The sequence below is a fragment of the Syzygium oleosum genome, unplaced genomic scaffold (genome assembly GCF_021117445.2).
Source record: "Syzygium oleosum isolate NSW1041296 unplaced genomic scaffold, Sole_v2.1 Sole_v2.07, whole genome shotgun sequence".
Taxonomy (NCBI): Eukaryota; Viridiplantae; Streptophyta; class Magnoliopsida; order Myrtales; family Myrtaceae; genus Syzygium; species Syzygium oleosum.
The window spans coordinates 3,251,256-3,271,348 of NW_026607491.1; the positions used below are offsets into that span (position 1 = coordinate 3,251,256).

The following is a 20,093-nucleotide window of genomic DNA, read 5'->3' on the forward strand; positions in this document are numbered from 1 at the left end:
TTTCATCCTTTTATTGGCCAGTTTGTCGTCGTATATTTTGATGATATTTTGGTTTACAGTGCATCGACTGATCAACACTTGCAGCATTTGAGAAGGGTGTTCGAGACATTGAGGGAGCAGAAATTATATGCTAATACCAAGAAGTATCACTTCCTGACTGATCGTGTGACCTTTTTGGGATATATAGTAACCAAGGAGGGCATTCAGATGGACCTAGCTAAGGTTGAGGCTATTACAAATTGGGAGATTCCAAAAAATATTCATAAGGTACGTAGCTTTCATGGGCTTGCGTCTTTTTATCGGAGATTTGTTCGGGATTTCAGTACTATTATTGCACCTGTAACGGATTGTCTGAAAGGAAGTAAATTTGTGTGGACTAAGGAGGCAGAAGCTACCTTTCAATTATTAAAGAAGAAGGTGACTGAAGCACCTGTTCTCATGCTTCCTGACTTTAATGAGATTTTTTAGGTGCATTGTGATGCTTCAGGTGTTGGTATTAAGGGTGTCCTGAGTCAAAAATGTAAACCTGTAGCATTCTTTAGTGAGAAGTTGAATGAGGCGAAAAGGAAGTATTCAACTTATGATAAAGAATTTTATGATATTGTGAGGAGTTTGGAGCATTAGAGGTACTATCTTATTTCGAAAGAGTTTATCTTATTTTCTGATCATGAAGCCTTGAAATACATCAATGGGCAGCACAAATTGAACGCAAGGCATGCGAAGTGGGTGGAGTTCCTTCAAGTTTTCAGTTTTTCCATCAAGCATAAAGTGGGAGTACTAAATAGTGTAGCAGATGCATTGAGCAGAAAACACTCTTTGCTGTCTACAATGCAGATAAAAGTTCTAGGCTTTAATACTTTTAAAGATTTATATGTTGATGATCCTCATTTTGGGGAGATCTGGAGGAAGAGCAAAACGGAACATTTTCAGCAATTTCATATCGTGAAGGGTTATCTATTTAAAGGTAACAGATTGTGCATTCCTCAATGTTCTTTGAGGGACATGCAGGCGGTTTAGCTGGGCACTTTGGCGTGGATAAGACGAAGGCCTTGTTGAGTGAACATTTTTATTGGCCTCGGATGGAGCGTGACGTAATGCGTTTTATAGAGAGGTGCAGGGTATGTCATGTGGCAAAGACCAAGAGTACTAATGCTGGATTGTATATGTCTCTACCTGTTCCAGTTGCACCGTGGGAGGATGTCAGTCTTGACTTTGTCTTGTGTTTGCCAAGAACACAGCGGAGTAAGGATTCAATAATGGTGGTTGTCGATAGGTTCTCGAAGATGGCCCACTTTGTCCCGTGTAACAAGTCCTATGATGCTTCACAGGTTGCTCGATTGTTTCTGCAGGAGATTGTTAAGCTGCATGGAATTCCTAAGTCCATAACCTCAGATCGTGATGTGAAGTTTGTGAGTCACTTCTGGCGCACTCTTTGGAGGTACATGGGCACAAGTTTGAAGTTTAGTTCCTTTCATCATCCTCGGACTGATGGTCAGACAAAAGTTGTCAATCGAAGCTTAGGGAATTTGCTGCGAAGTTTGATTGGAGATAATCCGCAACAGTGGGACTTGGCATTGCCTCAGGCAGAATTTGCATATAACCGATCTGAGAACCGAACTACAGGCAAGACTCCTTTTGAGGTGGTTATGGGCGTAATATAATTACTCCATTGGATCTCACACCGATACCAGTTCCCAAATAATTTAGTTCGGAAGCTGAAGAACATGCAAAGCATATCAAAGAGCTGCATTCCCAGGTCCACAATCAGATCAACAGGCAAAACATGAAGTATAAGCAGCGCGTGGATATACGCAGGAAAAGAGTCGTCTTCAAGGAAGGTGATCTAGTTTGGATTCACCTTAGGAAAGAACGATTTCCAGCGGGTAGGTTTGGCAAGCTTCAATCTAGAGCTGATAGACCCTTCAGAGTTTTGGAGCGAATTAGTGACAATGCTTACAAGATCGATTTGCCGGGTAAGTATAATATATCCGGAACTTTTAATGTAGCAGATTTGTCACCTTACTACGATGAAGAGGAAGAAGATGCTGAAGAGATTGGCGACAATGAAGACGAAGCAGATTGGAGGACGAATCTTTCTCTAGCAGGGGAGGATGATGCACCTAGAGGACCAGCGGACCCGTTATGCGATTAGACGAACCGACGGGCTCGAAGTCAACGATTTCGGATTAAGCTCAAATTTGGTCGGCTGAAGCGAAACGGCGTGCTGATCAATACTCACTGCCGTTGGCTGTGACTAATGATAGATTTTCGCGATTCGGGATCGTTTAGATGGATTTTTCTATTATTTTAGTATTTTTTATGGGTTAATTTAGTATAGGGCAGTTTCATAATTTTGCATTTTGATGTTTATTAATCCGAGTAAGGTTAGGTTTGGGGATATATATAAGCTTGTTTTAGAGTTTCGTTTAAGCAGACTTTGGATATTTTGATTGTTAATCAATTGAGAGAACAGTTTGTTCCTCGTTATCGTTTCGATTCTACTGTTTAGCTTAATTTCTTTCGAGCTTCGGCATCACTGATAAGTCTTCTTTGTTCTAAGCACATCTTCATCTGATGTTGTTTTTGTGGTTTATCAGGGTGGAATATCCAATGGGGAGATCATAAACATGAGAGTAGCTTTCAAGCCAACACCGACTATCCGGGTAAAGTCGCCCTCTGACGCACAAAACGCACATTTTGAGTTTGTAGCTCAAGTTCTAGCCGAATCCGACTTGGATCGAAGCCTTGAGACCAAGATAAGTCGTAGACATGTTAGAAGGCATCGTGGGGAGCTATAGGAGAGGACCGGATGCCCAGGCTGCCAGTTAAATGACTCAGTAGCTAATTTGCTACTGGTGGTCAGGCTGCCGGCCCTACATGGTCGGTTTCTCGGACAGGCCCTCCCGATGCTCGCTTACCTGCCCGGATTATACAATCACCACTGTACATGTCCCGGGTGCCTGGTCCTACTTGGGCAGGCACCCATATGGCACGCTGACTCTCGAAAATACGCGTTTTATATTAATTTTTAGACATATTTGGAGTAAAACACGAAAGCTTTGTGAGACTTTCTTTTAGGTTTTTCTAGCAAAACTCGGTGACAGAAATACAAGAGTTTGTGAGAATTTATGTGCTAACAACTTGGGAGATACATGAGAGATTGAGTGATTGATTAATAACTTTGTAAATCTCTTATTTATAGTGGATTCTTGGCTACTAGGTACAATACTCGGAAAGAACTAGGTGTCTTGTATCGTTCCTCGTTGATTTTTCTAGTAATTTCTTTACCTCGTGTTGACACTTAAATTTTGACTAACTATTTAGTGATTAGTTGCATAGAAAATTAGGGATTAAATTTTAGTCCCTAACAAAAATATTAAAGTTAAATTACATAGCATTTTGTTTGAAGAACATTTATTAAGTAGTTGCATTTGCATCGGATCGGTGGCGGATGGGCTTAACAAAATTTAATTGAACTCTGAGTTAATGGACTCAAGTACAGAGGTTCTGAACCCAATGGAATTAATTGGATCAAGCCCGTGTGAATTAAAGATTTGGCCCAACTCGTTATGCCCTCAAGTGGTCAAGATTGACATGTGCGCTGTGCGTACACATTGAATTAGGAAATATTGAGAAAATATCATGAAAATCTTTGGGCGCAAGATAACAATATTCACGTGAAAAAGTGGACAAAGCTGGAATTTGGACAGGATGGGGTGGAAATATTCGGTAAGGGATAAGGTTGCACGTGGTGATATATACTTGATCTTAATATATCTTCAATGAGGGCACGTGGATTTGCAAGGAAGAGGGAGGAGGATCAGTAGATTTGGTTTCCTTCGTGCAAAGGGGAAACAATATAAAGAAAATAACAAAAGAGGAAAAAAAAAAAAAAGCAAAGGGAATTTGGTTAGCATGGGGCATATATTCTGAGCAATATATTAGACACTATCAAGAGGCCCTTACGTCTTCGGTGGCGTGAACAGAAAGAAAAAGGTCACAACGAAGGGAAAGAATTGAAATGTAATATATTCTAAATAATCATAAGGGGAAAGCAGATTTATTCTCTTTCCTCGAAAACCTAGGACCTCCCTACCTATAAAAGGGTCACACATAGACAAGAGAAGGGGGAGCTCGAGAATTCTCGAGAATAATTTTCGGAAAGACGCGAGTGATACACGTGAGTGAGAGTGAGAGAAGGTCGGTCGTGCCACTCCTTGCCGCACCAACCGGCGCCACCGCATCGCCACCCGAGCCCGCTCATCGCTCAAGAACGCCGAGCGCAGTAAGCCCATTGATCGCCAAGCTGCCGCCGCTACCCCGTGAAGCTCGAAGGCCGCTCGTCGCCGCTGCCCGACGTTTCACCAATCGCTCACAGCCATACTCGTGGTCGTGAGTCATTGCGGACCGCCACGCGCTGTCCGCGACGCCGCCACCCCACCGCCGCTCTTCTCCGACGTCGGTTCTTGTTGTTACTACCCCGCACCGGTGCTCGCTGCCCCGACCGACGACGACGTGCTGGTCACTACCGCTATTCCCGCTCGTGTAGTCGCGCCTCCGCTGTTCTGCTGACCAACACTTCCGCGACCTTCATCAACTCTCGCTTCCCGACGAGTTCGTGGCCAAAAATCTTGACGCCATTCAGCCGCATTGACGAAGCACCAAACCTTGCCGCCTCAACTCAAACAAATTCGTGCCGCGAGTCTTGAAGTCTGGTCTCCGAGCACCAGTGAAGTTCGTCGGCGACAATTGAGGCCTTGAAGTTCCTTTGGTGTGTCGTCCAAAGAACTAGCCCATGCAAGATTATTTTTTGCGGGTTATCCACGTTCCACCACCTTCTTGCTTTGTTGACCAAGAAAGTCGCGAACCAAATTCCGAGTCACACCGTGAGCCACCGTCCGCCGATCCCGAGACGTTCAAACTTGGAAAGCAAATATTCGAATTAGATAAAAAGCTCATATAATTTGACTTTCGAGTATATTGTTTCCTTATTTGAAACATTGCAATCTTTGAATGATATCACCGTATCCATTACGTCCCCGAGTAAACTTTAAATTAGGAATTATTTCCTAATTTCACAACGTGCATATGATTGACAGTCCGATTTCATGCCCGAAATATGACTCGCGATCGCACGAAAAATCGTCAATCCGATCTCCCGCCCGAGATATGATTCGCGTTTGTGTGAAAAATTGGTCAATCCGATCCTCATGCCCGGGATACGATTCGTCAATCTATTGTTTCTAAATTTAAACGGATATCGGTAATATTTCTTGTGCGAGATGGTGTCGTGTTGATTCGATTTCTATCTTTGTTTGATTTGAATTGATCTTGTTTTTCTCAAAAAAAAAAATCCCAAAAAGAATGAGTTGCTTTAGGATAGATTGCATTCTTAATTTGAGTAATTTTTAATTTCGAATTTTAATACCAAAAAGAAGACACTTTAGGATAGATTAAATTATTATTTTTTTAGAATAGGTTGCATGTTAATTTAGGCATTTTTTAATTCCGAATTTCATTGAAAAATACCAAAAAATAAATTATTTGTCCGTCATTAGAATTAGGTCATGTCGTCGCATGACATATAGTTTGCATGCTAGGTTGCATTAATCGCATGTCATTTTTGCACGTCATTGCATATAGGTTAGTTTGCATTTTAATAAAGCGCAAACCCTAATGAACATCTTGAGTGCCTTGCTTTGTTAATTAGAAATCATATTAGGATTGTCTCGTGTGATTTTCTACTAACAATGCAGATGCTTGCGTGGCTTTAAGGTATGTTATCCTGCTATTTATTTATTGCTTTCTTGGGTGTTAAATTGGTGGTTTACGCACTCGCATGAACATCTCACATGTTAGTGATTAGGTAATAAAATGGATACAGACTGCCCGCATAAATATTTTTGAAAAGAAAAGGTACCGAAAGGGCGTTAGACTAGATCTAGCGTAACCAAGTCCCCGAGCTTAGAATCTCTGGTTCGTAGGAATAAAACATATCTCCCTATGTTTTATTTAGGTTTCTAATCGACCTACCATAAATAGATTAGTGGCGACTCCAAGCACGAAAACTTTTGCATGTTAAAAACTTAAACCTTAAGTTGCGAATTGGTAGGGCTTGGGAGGGTTCGAGTTAGGCTTAGTCTTAATAATCCATTAACCTGAGAAAATTTTAGGTCGCGACACCTCGCATTAGATTTAATTGCAAAATCCGATAAATGCCATGTTATTTCAAAACAACGCATCACCATATTTATGCAGACTTGTACTTGAACCTGTGATTAATCACAGTAATGCTCATAAAAGTAGTTCTGATACACTTCTGCAGAGGAAGCAGAACACAGTGACTAGAGATAAGAAGGAAACCGAGCTAATCACCCACATTCGGTTCGATCCGTGTGTCGCTCCTCGAGGTAAGTGTGCATAAGCTAGACGATGATTCATTTTCCATTTCCTTTTCCACATATAAGCGTCATCTCTTCAATGTTCGTGAAACAATTTACAGCAAGATGGTAGAAGTTAGAAATGACTGCTTTTCTGCGCAATATAACACGAAAAGAATTGTGGTCGAAACATAACGTGTGCACGCTTGGCTGGTTCGTGCAGCGGTTCCGATCGTAGAGGCCATGGTGGCTCTGGTGCTGGTGGATCAACTGATGTCGCAGTATGCACAATGTCATCTCTTTCCTATCAATCCCAATCTACAGGACCTGATTGTGCCGCCACGAACTTGAAATGACGAGAAAGTGACGCAACACTATTAACACCTTCGTGGCTATAGGTAAAAAACTAGGGGATGTTCCATAAAGCCTGGTAATACGAAAGATCGAACCAGCCCGAAATTTCCAGTTTGGGCTTAGACCAGTTCGACTTTCGCGAATATGCTGGCTATGTTTTCGAGCTTCGTGATGAAAAGGCCCACGGATACTCTGTCTTTGGTCATGGGTTCAGAACCATGTCTTCATCTTTCATGGATGAGAATTGTATTTTAGGGAATAACAAATTAGCGAAGAATGTTTCTGCTCCTCAGGCAATAATACTTTCTCTCCCGGCAGTCGTTGCTTTTGCAACGTAGCAGTCGTCGTTCCTTTTACAAATAAATTCGTGGTTCGACATTCCCGGCAACGATGGCGGATACAGAAACCTAGCTTAGGGAAGGGCCGAGACATATGATTTTTACCTAAAATTCGTTAGATCCTAATGCGCAATTTACGAAAATTGCATGCCAATGATTGAAGCTTTCACTACAAGTAGACATGGATGTTCTAACTATGAAGGATTAGTCCCATTCAAGGTGTCTTGTTGTAGCTTGGTGGCACTTGAGTTCGCTTGCTTGATGTCTGCTCACCTTTTCATTCCCATTATAATCCAAAGTTCTCTGTCTTACTTCGTTGTATCTATACACTTGATGGGCCCTTCCAAACTTATAAGAACCACGCACTTAATCATACTAAGGAAAAATAAATAAAGAGGTGATAGAAGCCAAAGAATATGTAAAGAGAAAGGTCATCATCGTTATCATTATGGTCGGTCGAGTAGGGCATAATTAGCCGTCATGCTTTAGACTCTCCAGACGTCGTGATCCTCTAAAACCATTGGATAAGGTGAGAACACGAAAACTAGGGTTTGAATCGTAGACCGCAAAATGGTGTCCATAAAGATCAAGATTTTCTTTTCAAAAGTTGGAAAAACGGGTTCCCTAGTAAAGCTAAGACACTAAAGAGGAGGGGCATTTCAATAAAACACTGGACAACATGACTAAACCAAGACGAGAGTTTCATGGTCGACCCACCACCTCCTTGTATATGCAACTTGCCCTTTTGCCTTTGTTATTTCGACTGTCTTAGACTTTGTTGTTGGTGGTTAATCAGGATGTACCACACGACTAAGGTCGTTAGGTATTGTCCTGATTATTAAAAGTATCATACGAAAGGATATTTATTATGTTCATTTTCGGTGTAAAGAATTTAAACAAATTCACCTTTGGATAGGTGACGTGTATAATCGAAGATAGTCGCGTAAACTAAATTTATTCACATGTCACCATCCAACTGTCAATGCGCGAAAAGGATTTTACACTGATCATGGATGAAGTATTTAGTCTTTATCTGAACTCTTGATCAAGCAAGGTTCATTTGCCCAGATGTTTATCTATAACAAAAGCACAATTAACACTGTGAAAGGCATATCAGTCTGCTAGACAGCTGCCTCGAATACCTTCTTCCCCCTCTTTTTTGTGACTGATGGGGTTTGTATTTTGTAATAGTAATTTTCATCGAGAATTAACAATTTTCGAGATGTTTGTAGCCAATTCTCTCAAAAATCAGAGAAGTGAAAATTATCAAGAAAAATTAGTATTTGCAGAATGCCCCCACAATGGCAAAAGTAGCAACCACCAGACAAGAGTTTCTTTTTTCTTTTTCTTTTTCTTCTTTCGATGCATCCAATTGGCTTTACCTGCATTTATGAAGAAAAATTTAAAGAAAAATGTATGAGCTTTTAGAATATTTCTTATTCTTGAAGAGATAAAAAAGCTACATGGAAGCGAGAAATTGAAACAGACATTCGCCTTTCGATAGTCACAACATTAGTGCGATGAAAATCCTGGGTCACAGAGCCAAGAAACATTTGTTTTTCTCACTTAATATGAGACAAATTGAAAACTATAACATGACCCATATAGCATTACAAGGGGCAAACTTTCTGAGAGATTGATTCAGGCATAAGAGAACGATTAAAACATTTTGAATGCTGAGGCCATGCTTCCACTTTCTCTACTCTGAGAGAGAGAGAGAGAGAGAGAGAGAGAGAGAGAGAGAGAGAGAGAGAGAGAGAGAGAGAGAGAGAGAGAGAGAGAGAGAGAGAGAGAGAGAGAGAGAGAGAGAGAGAGAGGTGCTTACTGTGCGAAATTTTCTCCCAATTTATTGGATCTGTCAAACTGGTGGGTCGGGTCGAGTCGGGTTTGGATCGGTCATACATGATCCAATCCAAATTGATCTATTAACCCGTTTATAATCCATTTATTCATAATGCAAATTTCTCAACTCATACTTGACCCGACTCATATTACTAAAACACTTTCATATTTACCCAATCTAGGAAAACTTGTTTCTTATGATTTTTTTTTAAAAAACTTACATTGCTAAGACACTTCCGTGTAATACAAATTTAGCAAACAACTTTTATGAATTTTTTTTTTTAAATTAAATTTTTTTATATTTTTTCTTTCTTTCTTTTCCTTCTTTTCTTTCTACATCCGGCGTCCCTTCGTAGAAAAACAACAAGGAAAAGACAAGAAAAAAAATAAATCAAAAAATTATAAAAAATTAAAAATGATATGTTTATAATTCACCTAAGCTTGTTAGCTAACCCATTTAAGACCCATTAAGTTACTAGGTAATCCATTTATTACTCACACCATTAAATATGAGTTGAAATATGGTATCTAGACTCATTTTGCCACCTCTACCAATTATGCTCTTCAAAGAGTCCACCCTATTTAGCCCTTTAGAATCCGGCAAAGCTTCCACCCAAAATACCTTGCGCACATGTACACGGGTTAGGGCGTCCAAGCCTTTGCCTTAAGTTAGTATATGGATGAGAGACTGTGATTCAAGTTTTGAAGAGGAAGAAGAGAGACTAAGAAGCCCTGCCTAAGTATGGAGTTTACTATTTATAAGCGAAATTATACCTAACCCAACAGTTGATTGTAGACGATTGGTGACATGATATGAACAAGTGGCAATCGAGTCATGACAAGTGGTAGCTTGTGATGACAAGTGGTGACCAAAGGATTCAAAGACCAATAAAAACTCAGTCTTCATATAATGGGAACATCGCTACCTCCTCCAATGGGACAAAGTTTAAGTGGAGCTCTTATTATTAGAATATTTAAATATTAAATCATGACTTCATTCAATAACTTAAGCTTTTATGACAGTTGGCAACGGTCCTATTAAATCTCACATGATATTAAAGCAGGAGGTATTGAGTTCAAATTTTTCGAGGAATCTCCCAATGAAATATTTTTATGTTTAGTACTAGTATAAAAGACCAGCCATCGGCAAGGGGATTGATAGACTGAAATCTTTCTAGGAGTCTCCCAATGAAGTATATTTACATTTAGTACTTGTATAAAAGACCAGCCATCGGCAAGGGGATTGACGGATTGACAGGGATGTCTAGTCGATCTCGAAGGAATTACTTGGAAAGCAACATTGGGTTCACGATAAAGGCAGATCCACCTATCAAGTGATTAGGAGTAGCTTGTCGGGCTTCTATTGATAACCTCGAATATGCTGGTCACTAGCTCACAACATGATTGTCGAACCAAAGGAAAATAGCTGTTGACAAGGCTGGAAGTTTGCAGCAAGAGGACTGGAGATGAGTCAAAAATGTTTATGTTTGTTTTGGTCAAGTAGTGAGTAGTTGATGGATAGTGGAGGCAAACTCCATTTTGGGAAACCTTGAATTTGCCGGTAAAAACAAACCGCATGGGCAGCCTAACCTCGGTGATTGCACCTATCAACACCCAACGACTACTTGATTCGTTTGAAGGCTCTCCCATGGTCAGATTGGAGGAGGAATGGCCATAAAAGAGGATCGAAGCAAGCTGAAGGGGTTGGCAGAAAATGGAGAAAGCTTGCATTGTTATTATCATCTTCCCTCTCTATTGAGCAAACTATGCTAATATCTATTTGTAACTATCTCTGTAGTAGAGTCTTTGTTGCTATTATAATCTGCGATAAGAGGAGTGTATAGTGTGAAAGCAGTACGTACATTCTAATAGTGTGATCTATCATGTGATAGAAGCAGTACTTGCGATATTGTAATTCTCTTGAGAATACTAGTAGATTCCAACCAGTTTTGTGTCGGTTAGTGGTGGAGGGTGGATGTAGACTTGATTATAAAATTGAACCACTATATATTTGTGTGCAAAATATTCTATCTGCCCATTATTCCCTATATATGTTTGATAGAAGCATATGATATTATCAATATGTTAAAGTTAAACTTGAATTGTTCCATGAAAAGTGTTTAAAGTTTTGTCTTTAAAACAACCTGTTCCCTGCCGGTACGGCGAAGGACCTTGGACTTGTGCTTGATAGTGTTTTGCACTAAACTAGAAATGTGAAAATTCGACTTGTTATCGCGTATCCGTTATGCTTCAGAGTACACGACAAGCCTCGGAGGGTTATGTCCAAAGGGTATATGCCATACCACATGATGGTCCATATCAGAATGTTAAAATTAGGGCAATCTGAATCAAGATCAACCATAAAAAAAATAAAAGTAAAATTGAAAATGTGAACTATAAAATCAGCGAGGAGGAGCATGACAGAAACAGTTAAAATATATCTTGAGTTTAAGCTCACGATAGAAAGAAAATTCAAGTATGTTTCTCAATTTGAGTAGATTTCCTAGTTTGAACTGGATTCCTAATTTGACTAGATTTTCTATTTGGATCCAATTTTTGTCTATATATAAGAAGTGGGTCTTCTTCGTATAGAGCATCCGAGAGGAAGCTTCTCCGTGAAGTACACTTTGAAACAATCCAAGAGGAGCTTATGATGTTCAAGCCAATAAAATTTGTGGTAAGATTTGCGAATTCCTTTGTAAGATTAACATATTGTTTCGCTAGTAATTGTGAAGTTGAACACTATTTGAGTTATTTTGTGTAATTGGAGGCTGAAAAACACCGAGGGTGTTTGAGTAAATCGCATGTGGTTGTAATCTCAGTTGTATCACTTTATCTATAGTAGAATTGAATGTTATTCTCTCGTGGACATAGGCCACACCAATCGAACCATATAAATCTAGTGTCCGATTTTTCTTTGTTCAATTTATTTTATTGTTCAATCTCTTGTCTGCAAAAGAAGCACTTATGCGACTTAAGCAACAACACAAGAAGAGCCGAAACCGAAGGTTTCGAGTTTCCCATATCCTAATTCATTCTATATCGCTTCAAACATGCACAAATTAACAACTTCTAAAACTTGTTTCGCGTTACTGAAAGAGAGATTCACAATATTACTATTGTTCTCGTTACGGTTAGTATTGAAACGAAGTTCTGTTAAGAAATCTGCAATCTATTTTGATCAGTACCTAGATCTATAGAGAGTGATTATAATGGGAAAAAATTACCTTTCTTCTGGAATAATTCTCACAAATTCTTGGGACCCCATTCTAGGTGGGACTAGGAGCAGCTTGCCTGGGAGCGACAGTGGGAGCGACTCCGCGGCTCCTCCTCTGGTGCTCCTGCACGAGCTCGTCCGCGAACCAGTCCAGTTTCTCGTAATTGCTCTGCTCCGATACCCTCTTGCCCCCGAAGAGCACCGACTCGACGTTCTTCTGTTTCAGCATATCGTCAGCCATTGCCATCGCCATCTTCACATTGTTAGGGCTCGGGTCTGTATCCACGTCACGCCCGCACTGGCCAAGGCTGGAGCCGTTCGCCTGCATCACCCAATTCGTCAGGACTAATGGTCTTTCCATGAGCAAACTCGGTTGAAACTCTTGCAGGTTTCATTTGCATCAAATGTTCCACAACAGGATATGTGAAGTCATAATCTGAGGACCAAGATGACAGATTTCGGACTGCCCTACGGTAACAATTCACGGGAGAAATTTCAATCCCAGACCAGAGGACGAACCACGACTTGTGCTACGTGACAGAGTGCGAGGTAGATTACTCAAACCATGTTCAGAAAGTATGACTGGATACTACCTAATACAACAATAACAAGCTAATAGTGAATCATATTTCTGATTAAAATGAGGATTGTCATTCCCTAAAGTCAATGCACTGATCTCCACCTTTCTTGACCAACAAAAGAAGTGGAGAGGGACCAATGCATTGATGGTCTCCCTGAGAGCAAAGTGCTGTCAAATTTGCCTAGCAAACAGATGTGCTATAAACACAGAAGGAAAGAGACACCTCCTTTATGGAAGGTTTAGCTCCCCAACATGGAAATGGCCCAAGAATAGGAATTTCAGGAAAAGATAGCCACTTAATCATTTCTCTTTCAGAAACCACGTCCTAATACAAATGAAAGCGTATGCGCCACCACAAGCCAACCTAACTATGGCAATTGGGAGAGCTCTTCCTCTCTCCTGAAGAATATGTAAAAATAAAACCAGACCATTTAGCAAAAGAGGGAAAATTGACCAAGATTCATATGTTTATCCCAGAGCGGTTGCTCCACCTACTATGTATCCACCACGTCCAACTGCTTTGCTAGTCTATAATTCAACTTGTCTAACGTTAAGTTAGAACCTTGACAGACACACCAGTAAAAATTCAAAAAGACCAATGCCGAACCGCAAGCTGCTCAAAATGTTTTCTTAATACCACTGATGTAACCAATGTCAACAAGAGACTAACGATCTGATGATTACACAGCAATGTGCAGATATCGATTGATATCCAGACAAAAGCTGTATGAGCGAATGCAAGTGTTATTTTTACCTACATATCTATTGATTCTTGCATGTTTCATTGTCATATAAAGATTTAAAAAACCATTTGATTACCTGAATCCTTAGATAATTACTGCTCCTACACGGACCAAACGCCAAGGCCACGGCCTGGTCAACCGCATCCGCAGACGCGTCCCCGGTGATCCGCGCCACGGGCCGAGCCCACTCCTTGGCCCTCCACTTCCTCACCTTCTCGTACTCCAACCTCGGCTCTGCCGCCGGCCCCGTCCCTATTGACAGCACCAGCAAGTCCTCCACCCCCAGCACATGACCGAAATCCCGCTTGTTGTGCAGCACGTGGGTGATCGCTGCCGCCGTCGGGTTGCTCATCGCCAACCCCCCGTCCACAGCCACGCACCGCGTCCTACCATCCACGGACCGTATCTCCACTGGCCCAAACGACCCCGGCTCTGCCAATGTGGCCAGGCACACCTCCCAGAGCCTGAAGTTGTAGCTGTCAGCCCCGAGCGCATCGGCCCGCGAGAACAGGAATGGGGACGCCGTTGACAGGTCGTAGCAGGGGATCAGGACCGGCTTCACCGTGTCCTTCAATGTCAGAAACCTCCTGTCCTTCCCGTCCCTGATGCTGAACACCTCTTTCATCGCCTTCTCCATGGTGGCCGTCGACGCCGCCTGACTACCAGAGCCGCCACAGAGCACCCGCCGGAAAAATTCGCCACCACCGTTGGAGGGAAGCGCCAAACACCGACTCCCTTTATCCGCGAGGAACCGCCACGTGTCCTCGGCCTCAGAGATGGGACGTCGTGCCGGGCCTCGGTCCCTGGTCGCAAAGAGCATGGCAGCCAAGATGCCACCTACGCCAGAGCCGGCGGCGATGTCAAAATAGTCGGCAATTCGGGCGTCGGGATTGCCGGACTTGGCCTTGAGCACGCCTTCCAGATAGGCCAAGGCCTTGCCAAAGACGAGGCCTCGCATGCTGCCTCCGCCACCATCGATGGTGAGTATGCAGATTTTTCCTGGACGCTCTGTGATCGCAGCGTCAACCTCGTGATGATTTTGTGGGAGATTTACATGAGGCTTCGGTTCTTCTGGTTGTGTATCGGGTATGTGTTTGGGGACGAGGAGCTTCTTCTGGTCATGGTCGCCGTAGCCAAAGAGGAAGTTGGTCTCGAGGATTGAGAAGATCTCGTAGCTGAGCTTGTCCGTCTCGATGCTCGGCTCCTGCATTTGGATCGAACTGCATGCCATCTCTTGAATTCAATCGAGCGACGAATCAATCCAAATTTCATCATATACCACCCATCTTCCAACACCCTTTTGGTCGTCGATCAAAGCTTCACTCGATTCCCACCGATTCGACAATAGTTTCCGACCTCCGATCGTCTCTGCACGTGACGGACAAGAACAAGAAACAGAGAACAGAGAACCGTCCTCGAACTCTGTCTCTCCCTGTCTCCTCCCTTTCTATATCCCTCGCTCAGTGAAAATCGCCTTTCTCCGAGCAGAGCACGCGGAGGACATCGTTTCTATACTACGCGTACATCAACGCAGAGATTGAAAGATACGAAGTTCCGATGTTTAACAAGAAAACAAGGAGGGCGAAGAACAAAGCAGTTGCAGAGCATGTCCGTGTATGGGCTTTCCTTAGAAATGGAGGATGAAAACAACAAGACGGCGACGTCTCTCTCTCGCTCTGCATTTTCTTTGTGACGTCACTGGTTCGGTCACTTTCGACGGTTGAGTGCCGATCCGTTGAGTCGGGTCCGTTCTCCTGATCCGACGGTTGGGATCGTTTCGTTGCCGGGTGTCCGTGATGAACGGTCAAATTGGTGATTTTTTTTTCCCCTTTTTACATTGTTTCACTCCGGCGCTCGGGGCGCGGGCGGCTGCGTGCGGCCCGAAAGCAATCTGATTTCAGCTGCCGAGGAATGGAGGCCCACTTATTTTTGCTGATCAGGGGGTCTTCATTCTCTTTGAACTCGTTTAGACTAAAGTCGGGATATGATTAAGTTTATCATATCTTATATTCGGTTATTGTCGAACGGGATAAGATTGAATATAGGATGGATATAATTCGGATAAGATAATTCCATGTAGTTGGCTGAATAGAGGTGAATACTATATATCTTATACACATCTCTCTTCTTTGTACCCTCTATCTAGTTATGGCTGCCAGCCGTAGCCTTCGCCACCCATTAAGAGTGCTCGTTGGTAAGTCCCCTTCTCTCTCTCCCAGCTTCAGTTAGGGTTGCATCATGGCTACGCCGGCCTCGGATCCTCCCTCAGTCCATGGTGACCTCGGATCGAAGTCACGGGCAACATTGTAGCTAGGACAATCTCGATCGAGGATGTCCATGGTGGCTGGCGACCTCTAATTGAGGTCGCGAGCCACTAATTGCGACGGATTAACCTCGTCAATGGAGGTTAGAGAGAGACACACACAATTAACAAAGAGGGGAGAGGGTCGACGATGACGGCACTAAGGACGGTCGATCATGGCGACAGCCTCAACGGTAAAGGTTTCCAGGGTTGCTGGATATCAGGGACCACTTGCCTAGTGGCGCTACTTCCCCAAGTAATAAATCTCGGTTGGGTTGCTCGACCCAAGCCAGATTTCCATCGCTTAGGGCTACTTAACCCAGCATCATTGTCAACTATGCAAATGATTAGTTGCCATGGTGTCGCTAAGACTTCATGCCAAATATTTTAGCGTGTCTTTATATTCATGCTCATACCTGGTCAAATTGGACAATAAATACACAAAAGGTATGTGATCATGGAGCTAAAGTTCATCAGACCTCTCTAAGCCCACCTCGGCCTCCCAAAGCTAGCCTAAGTGAGCGGGTCTAGACAAGGTATTTGCAGGGGACAATCCAATTTTTCTAGGCATGACCTCAACACACATATTTTTTTTTTTTGGTAAGGAAACCTCAACACACATATTCATCTTCAAATTAACCAATAATGAATACGTGGTGGACCTTGCAATGAGGGGCGATCTGTTCTAGTATGGGAGGTTTCCGGTTCGGTCCGGTTCCTAGATGGGTCCATGGAACTAGCTTACAGCTGGTGGCGATGCTACTCAACGTGGAATTAGGGACGGCATAGGGAGAGCTATTCTCAAGCGACTGGTTGCAACCGGCGGCGATGCTACTCAATGTGGAATTGGCGATGAAAGCTTTGAATTGGTACCGAGTGGTGATATTGATGTAGCCTTGCGAAATCCAGGAGGTCTCGAAAACCGCGGGAGTGGCAGATGTCAAAGTTGGGGACGAACGAGGCAATGAGGGTCTGGTTCGTGACCCAGCACGACTCGAACCAGTTGAATGTGGTAAGGAAGAAGCCGGTGAGCTAGAGCTAGCAGGACTATATGAGGCAAAGACCCTAGAGGATGTAGTGGCACTCGGTAGAGACGTCGAAGGAGGGGTGGGAGAAGGGGGTGATAACGTCGCTGACGACAGTGAAGTTAAGAGGGCAAGTGGCGTTGTTAGTAGCATTCTAGGACTTCGACGGAGGGAGGCAGAGGATGAGAAAGGCGACGACAGCGGAGGCATGGCGGAGGAGTGACATCGGTTTAGCTTTAGGGGTTGAGGTTGTTGGGGTGTGGTTCATACTTTCCATCGTCTCTATTTAAGCTCGAAAAAGGAAAATTTCCTAATTCAAATAGGTATCCTATATTGATTAGCTTTCTTAGAAAGAGATTTCATATTTTGAATCAAATTGTTGTTTATATATATTATTTTTCTCTTGTAATTGAGAAATGTAACAGCGATGTGTGAGCTGCTAATTATTGTAGAATCATCTACTGGACGTAGTCTTAGTATAAGGGTGAACCAGGATAAAATATTGTGTTTCGATTTTTTCTTTATCGTTTTTACTCTCAATTTCTTTGTAATTGTGAGCCGATTTCTAACATCTAGTATCAGAGCTAGGTTTGAGGTTAGAATTTCTGGGTGAAAAGAGATCTAAAAAAATCGAATCTTGGGAAGATGCAGCTGGTCAGTCACAGATTAAAGTAGAGAAGTTCGAAAGAAAGGGTTTCGAGTTATAGAAATTGAAGATGGAGGCTCTACTCGTGAATAGAGAGATCTGTGGCACGTGATCGAAGATGATAAACCTGAGGAGAATACCAAGGGGAAGGCAAATGAGGACAAGTCGAAGGACTCTACGTCCACCGAATTGAAGGAGTGGAACAGTAGCAATCGGAGGGCATGAAGCCTGATCTGGCTATGTCTTGCTGATAACGTCCTGGTGAACATGATCCCTGAAAAGACGGCGGAGGATCACTGGATGAAGCTAGAAAGCCTTTATCAGAGCAAATCGATCGTGAACATGCTATTTCTACTGAAGCGATTGTACGACCATGGATGTTAATCTTTTTCTACACACTTAAACCAGTTTAATACTATTTGTAGGCAACTTGCATCGATGTTAATCTGGATGAGGAAGATAAAGTATGTACTTTGTTGTGTTCGCTACCAAATTCATAAGAACATATATTTGTTTCGATTGGCACTGGTGTTAGCGCGCTATCCTTTGAGGGAGTTATAGCTACTTTATTGTCTAAGGAGATGAGGAAAGCAGGTTCTGATAATGCAACGAATGAGGCTCTTTTCGTAAGAGAAAGTACAATGAGCAATCCAAATCCAGATTTGGTGGCAGGAATAAGTCTAGAGGAAGATCTAAAAATAAAGATCGATCGAAAATAACGTGTTGGAAGTGCAAAAAACCTGGACACTTGAAGAAGGATTGCTGAAGCAAAAGTGCAGGTCCAGAAAAGCAAGATGATGCATCATCCTCTTATACAAAGAAGGATGAAGATAGCAGCACCGAAGACATGTATGTCATATGCAATTCATCACTGGATGATTGCAGTACATAGATAATTGATACTAGAGTGTCTTCAAACATGACGCCTCATAGAGATTGATTTTGTTGTTATCAGCCACATCAGAGAGGTACAGTGCGGATAGGAGATGACGTGACGCTTGATATTGTTGGTCATGGAAGCTGAAGATGAAAGATGGGACAATAAAAAATCTTCCATATGTGATGCATATTCCTCGTCTTATTAGAAATCTTATTTCTATGGGAACAATGGATGCTAGCATTACTTGCACTGGCGATAGATATTCATGCAAGTTAATCCTTAGATCTATGGTGATCGCCAAAGGCGAACAATATGGAAAACTGTGGGAGTTATTGGGAAGCAAAATGATCAGTGATGAGAATTACATAACAAACCAGATGGAAGATGATATTTCAATGCTATAGCATTGGAGATTGGGTCATATCAGAAAGAAAGAGCGGATGACCCTCACCTTAAAAATGATGGTGGATGAAATCCCAAGCAATTCTATGGGTCTTGGATTTTGTGAAAATTCTACATAGGAAACAAAATAGGATATCTTTTGAATCAATAGGATGGAGAGCAAAAGGGATTCTAGATCTAATCCATAGTGACGTCTTTGGTCTTATACCTATTGCACCATTTGGACAATCAAGGTATTATATTTCTTTTTCAGATGATTTTTCTAGATATGTGTGGATATAGATGATGTCTTTGAAAAGTTTCACGAATTCACAGCTTTGGTGGAAAATCAGTTTGATAGGAAAGTCAAAGTTTTGCGGACTGACAACAGAGGAGAATTATGTTTAGCGAAATTTGATAAATTCTATGCAACCAGTGGCATTGCAAGACAGAAGACAACGTCCTATTCACATCAGCAGAATGGAGTGGCAGAGAGGTTTAATTGATCTCTCATGGAGAAGGCAAGGAGCATGTTTAGTGGTACAGGCTTAGCAGCTATTTTTGGGCGAAAGCAATTTCTACCGTACGCTACCTGAAGAATAGGTCTCCCATATTAGTTTTGAAGGATCAAACACCATTTAAGGCACTATCCAAGAAGAAGCCAAACATATCACATGTTAGAGTGTTTGGATGTGAAGCGTATGTACACGTGCCAAATGAAAAGAGGAACAAGTTTGAGAGCAAGTCAGAGAAGTGCATCTTCATTGGGTATAAGGATGGTGTCAAAGGGTATAAGCTGTAGAATTCCGAGACTAAACATATCATGTACAGTAGGAATATGATGTTCAGAGAATCTACGACAAATCAGATTGTTCCACAAGTTCCTGAAAAATCACAGATGGTTGAACTAGATGTTGGTTTAAAGGAAGAGACAGAGGGTACTTAAGCTGGAATAGAAAATTTAGATTTTGAAACTGATGAGCCTAACGAGGCTAATGATGTAGTAAATTCTAAAATTGAGCTTGAAGTTGAAGCACCACTTGAACCGGTCTTAAGAAGGTCCACACAACTTAGAAGACTACCTGAGATGTATACTTTGTTTACTTGTAATGAAAATTGTGCTCTGATTGTTGTAGGTGATGATCTAAGTACAATCAAGAAAGCAAGAAATGCGGAGGATGCCAAACAATGGGAGAAAGCCATGAAAGATGAAATTGACTCACTAGATAAAAACAAAACGTGGAGTTTGGTAAAACTTCCCGCAAATCGAAAGGCAATTGGTTGCAAGTGGGTGTTCAAGAAGAAGATATTAGCAGATAGAGAGATGGAACAGTACAAAACTCGTTTGATTGTGAAGGGATACTCACATATAGATGGAGTCGATTATGGTGAGATTTTTTCTCCA

General features: G+C 42.0%; 1 protein-coding gene and 1 pseudogene across 1 annotated transcript; one reads left to right on the forward strand and one right to left on the reverse strand.

Moving 5' to 3' along the window:
- The window catches only part of LOC115663052 (chorismate synthase, chloroplastic-like), a 31,302-nt pseudogene extending 24,289 nt beyond the window's left edge, over window positions 1-7,013 (forward strand).
- A 1,069-nt stretch (window positions 7,014-8,082) lies between these two features.
- Window positions 8,083-15,085, reverse strand: LOC115690684 (patatin-like protein 6). Its single transcript, XM_056312954.1, has 3 exons — window positions 13,531-15,085; window positions 12,142-12,453; window positions 8,083-8,454 (listed from the first exon to the last, which is right to left on the reverse strand). The coding sequence occupies exons 1-2, from the start codon at window positions 14,683-14,685 to the stop codon at window positions 12,184-12,186; spliced, it is 1,425 nt and encodes a 474-aa protein (XP_056168929.1). The 5' UTR covers window positions 14,686-15,085; the 3' UTR covers window positions 8,083-8,454; window positions 12,142-12,183.
- Between the last annotated feature and the right edge of the window lie 5,008 nt (window positions 15,086-20,093).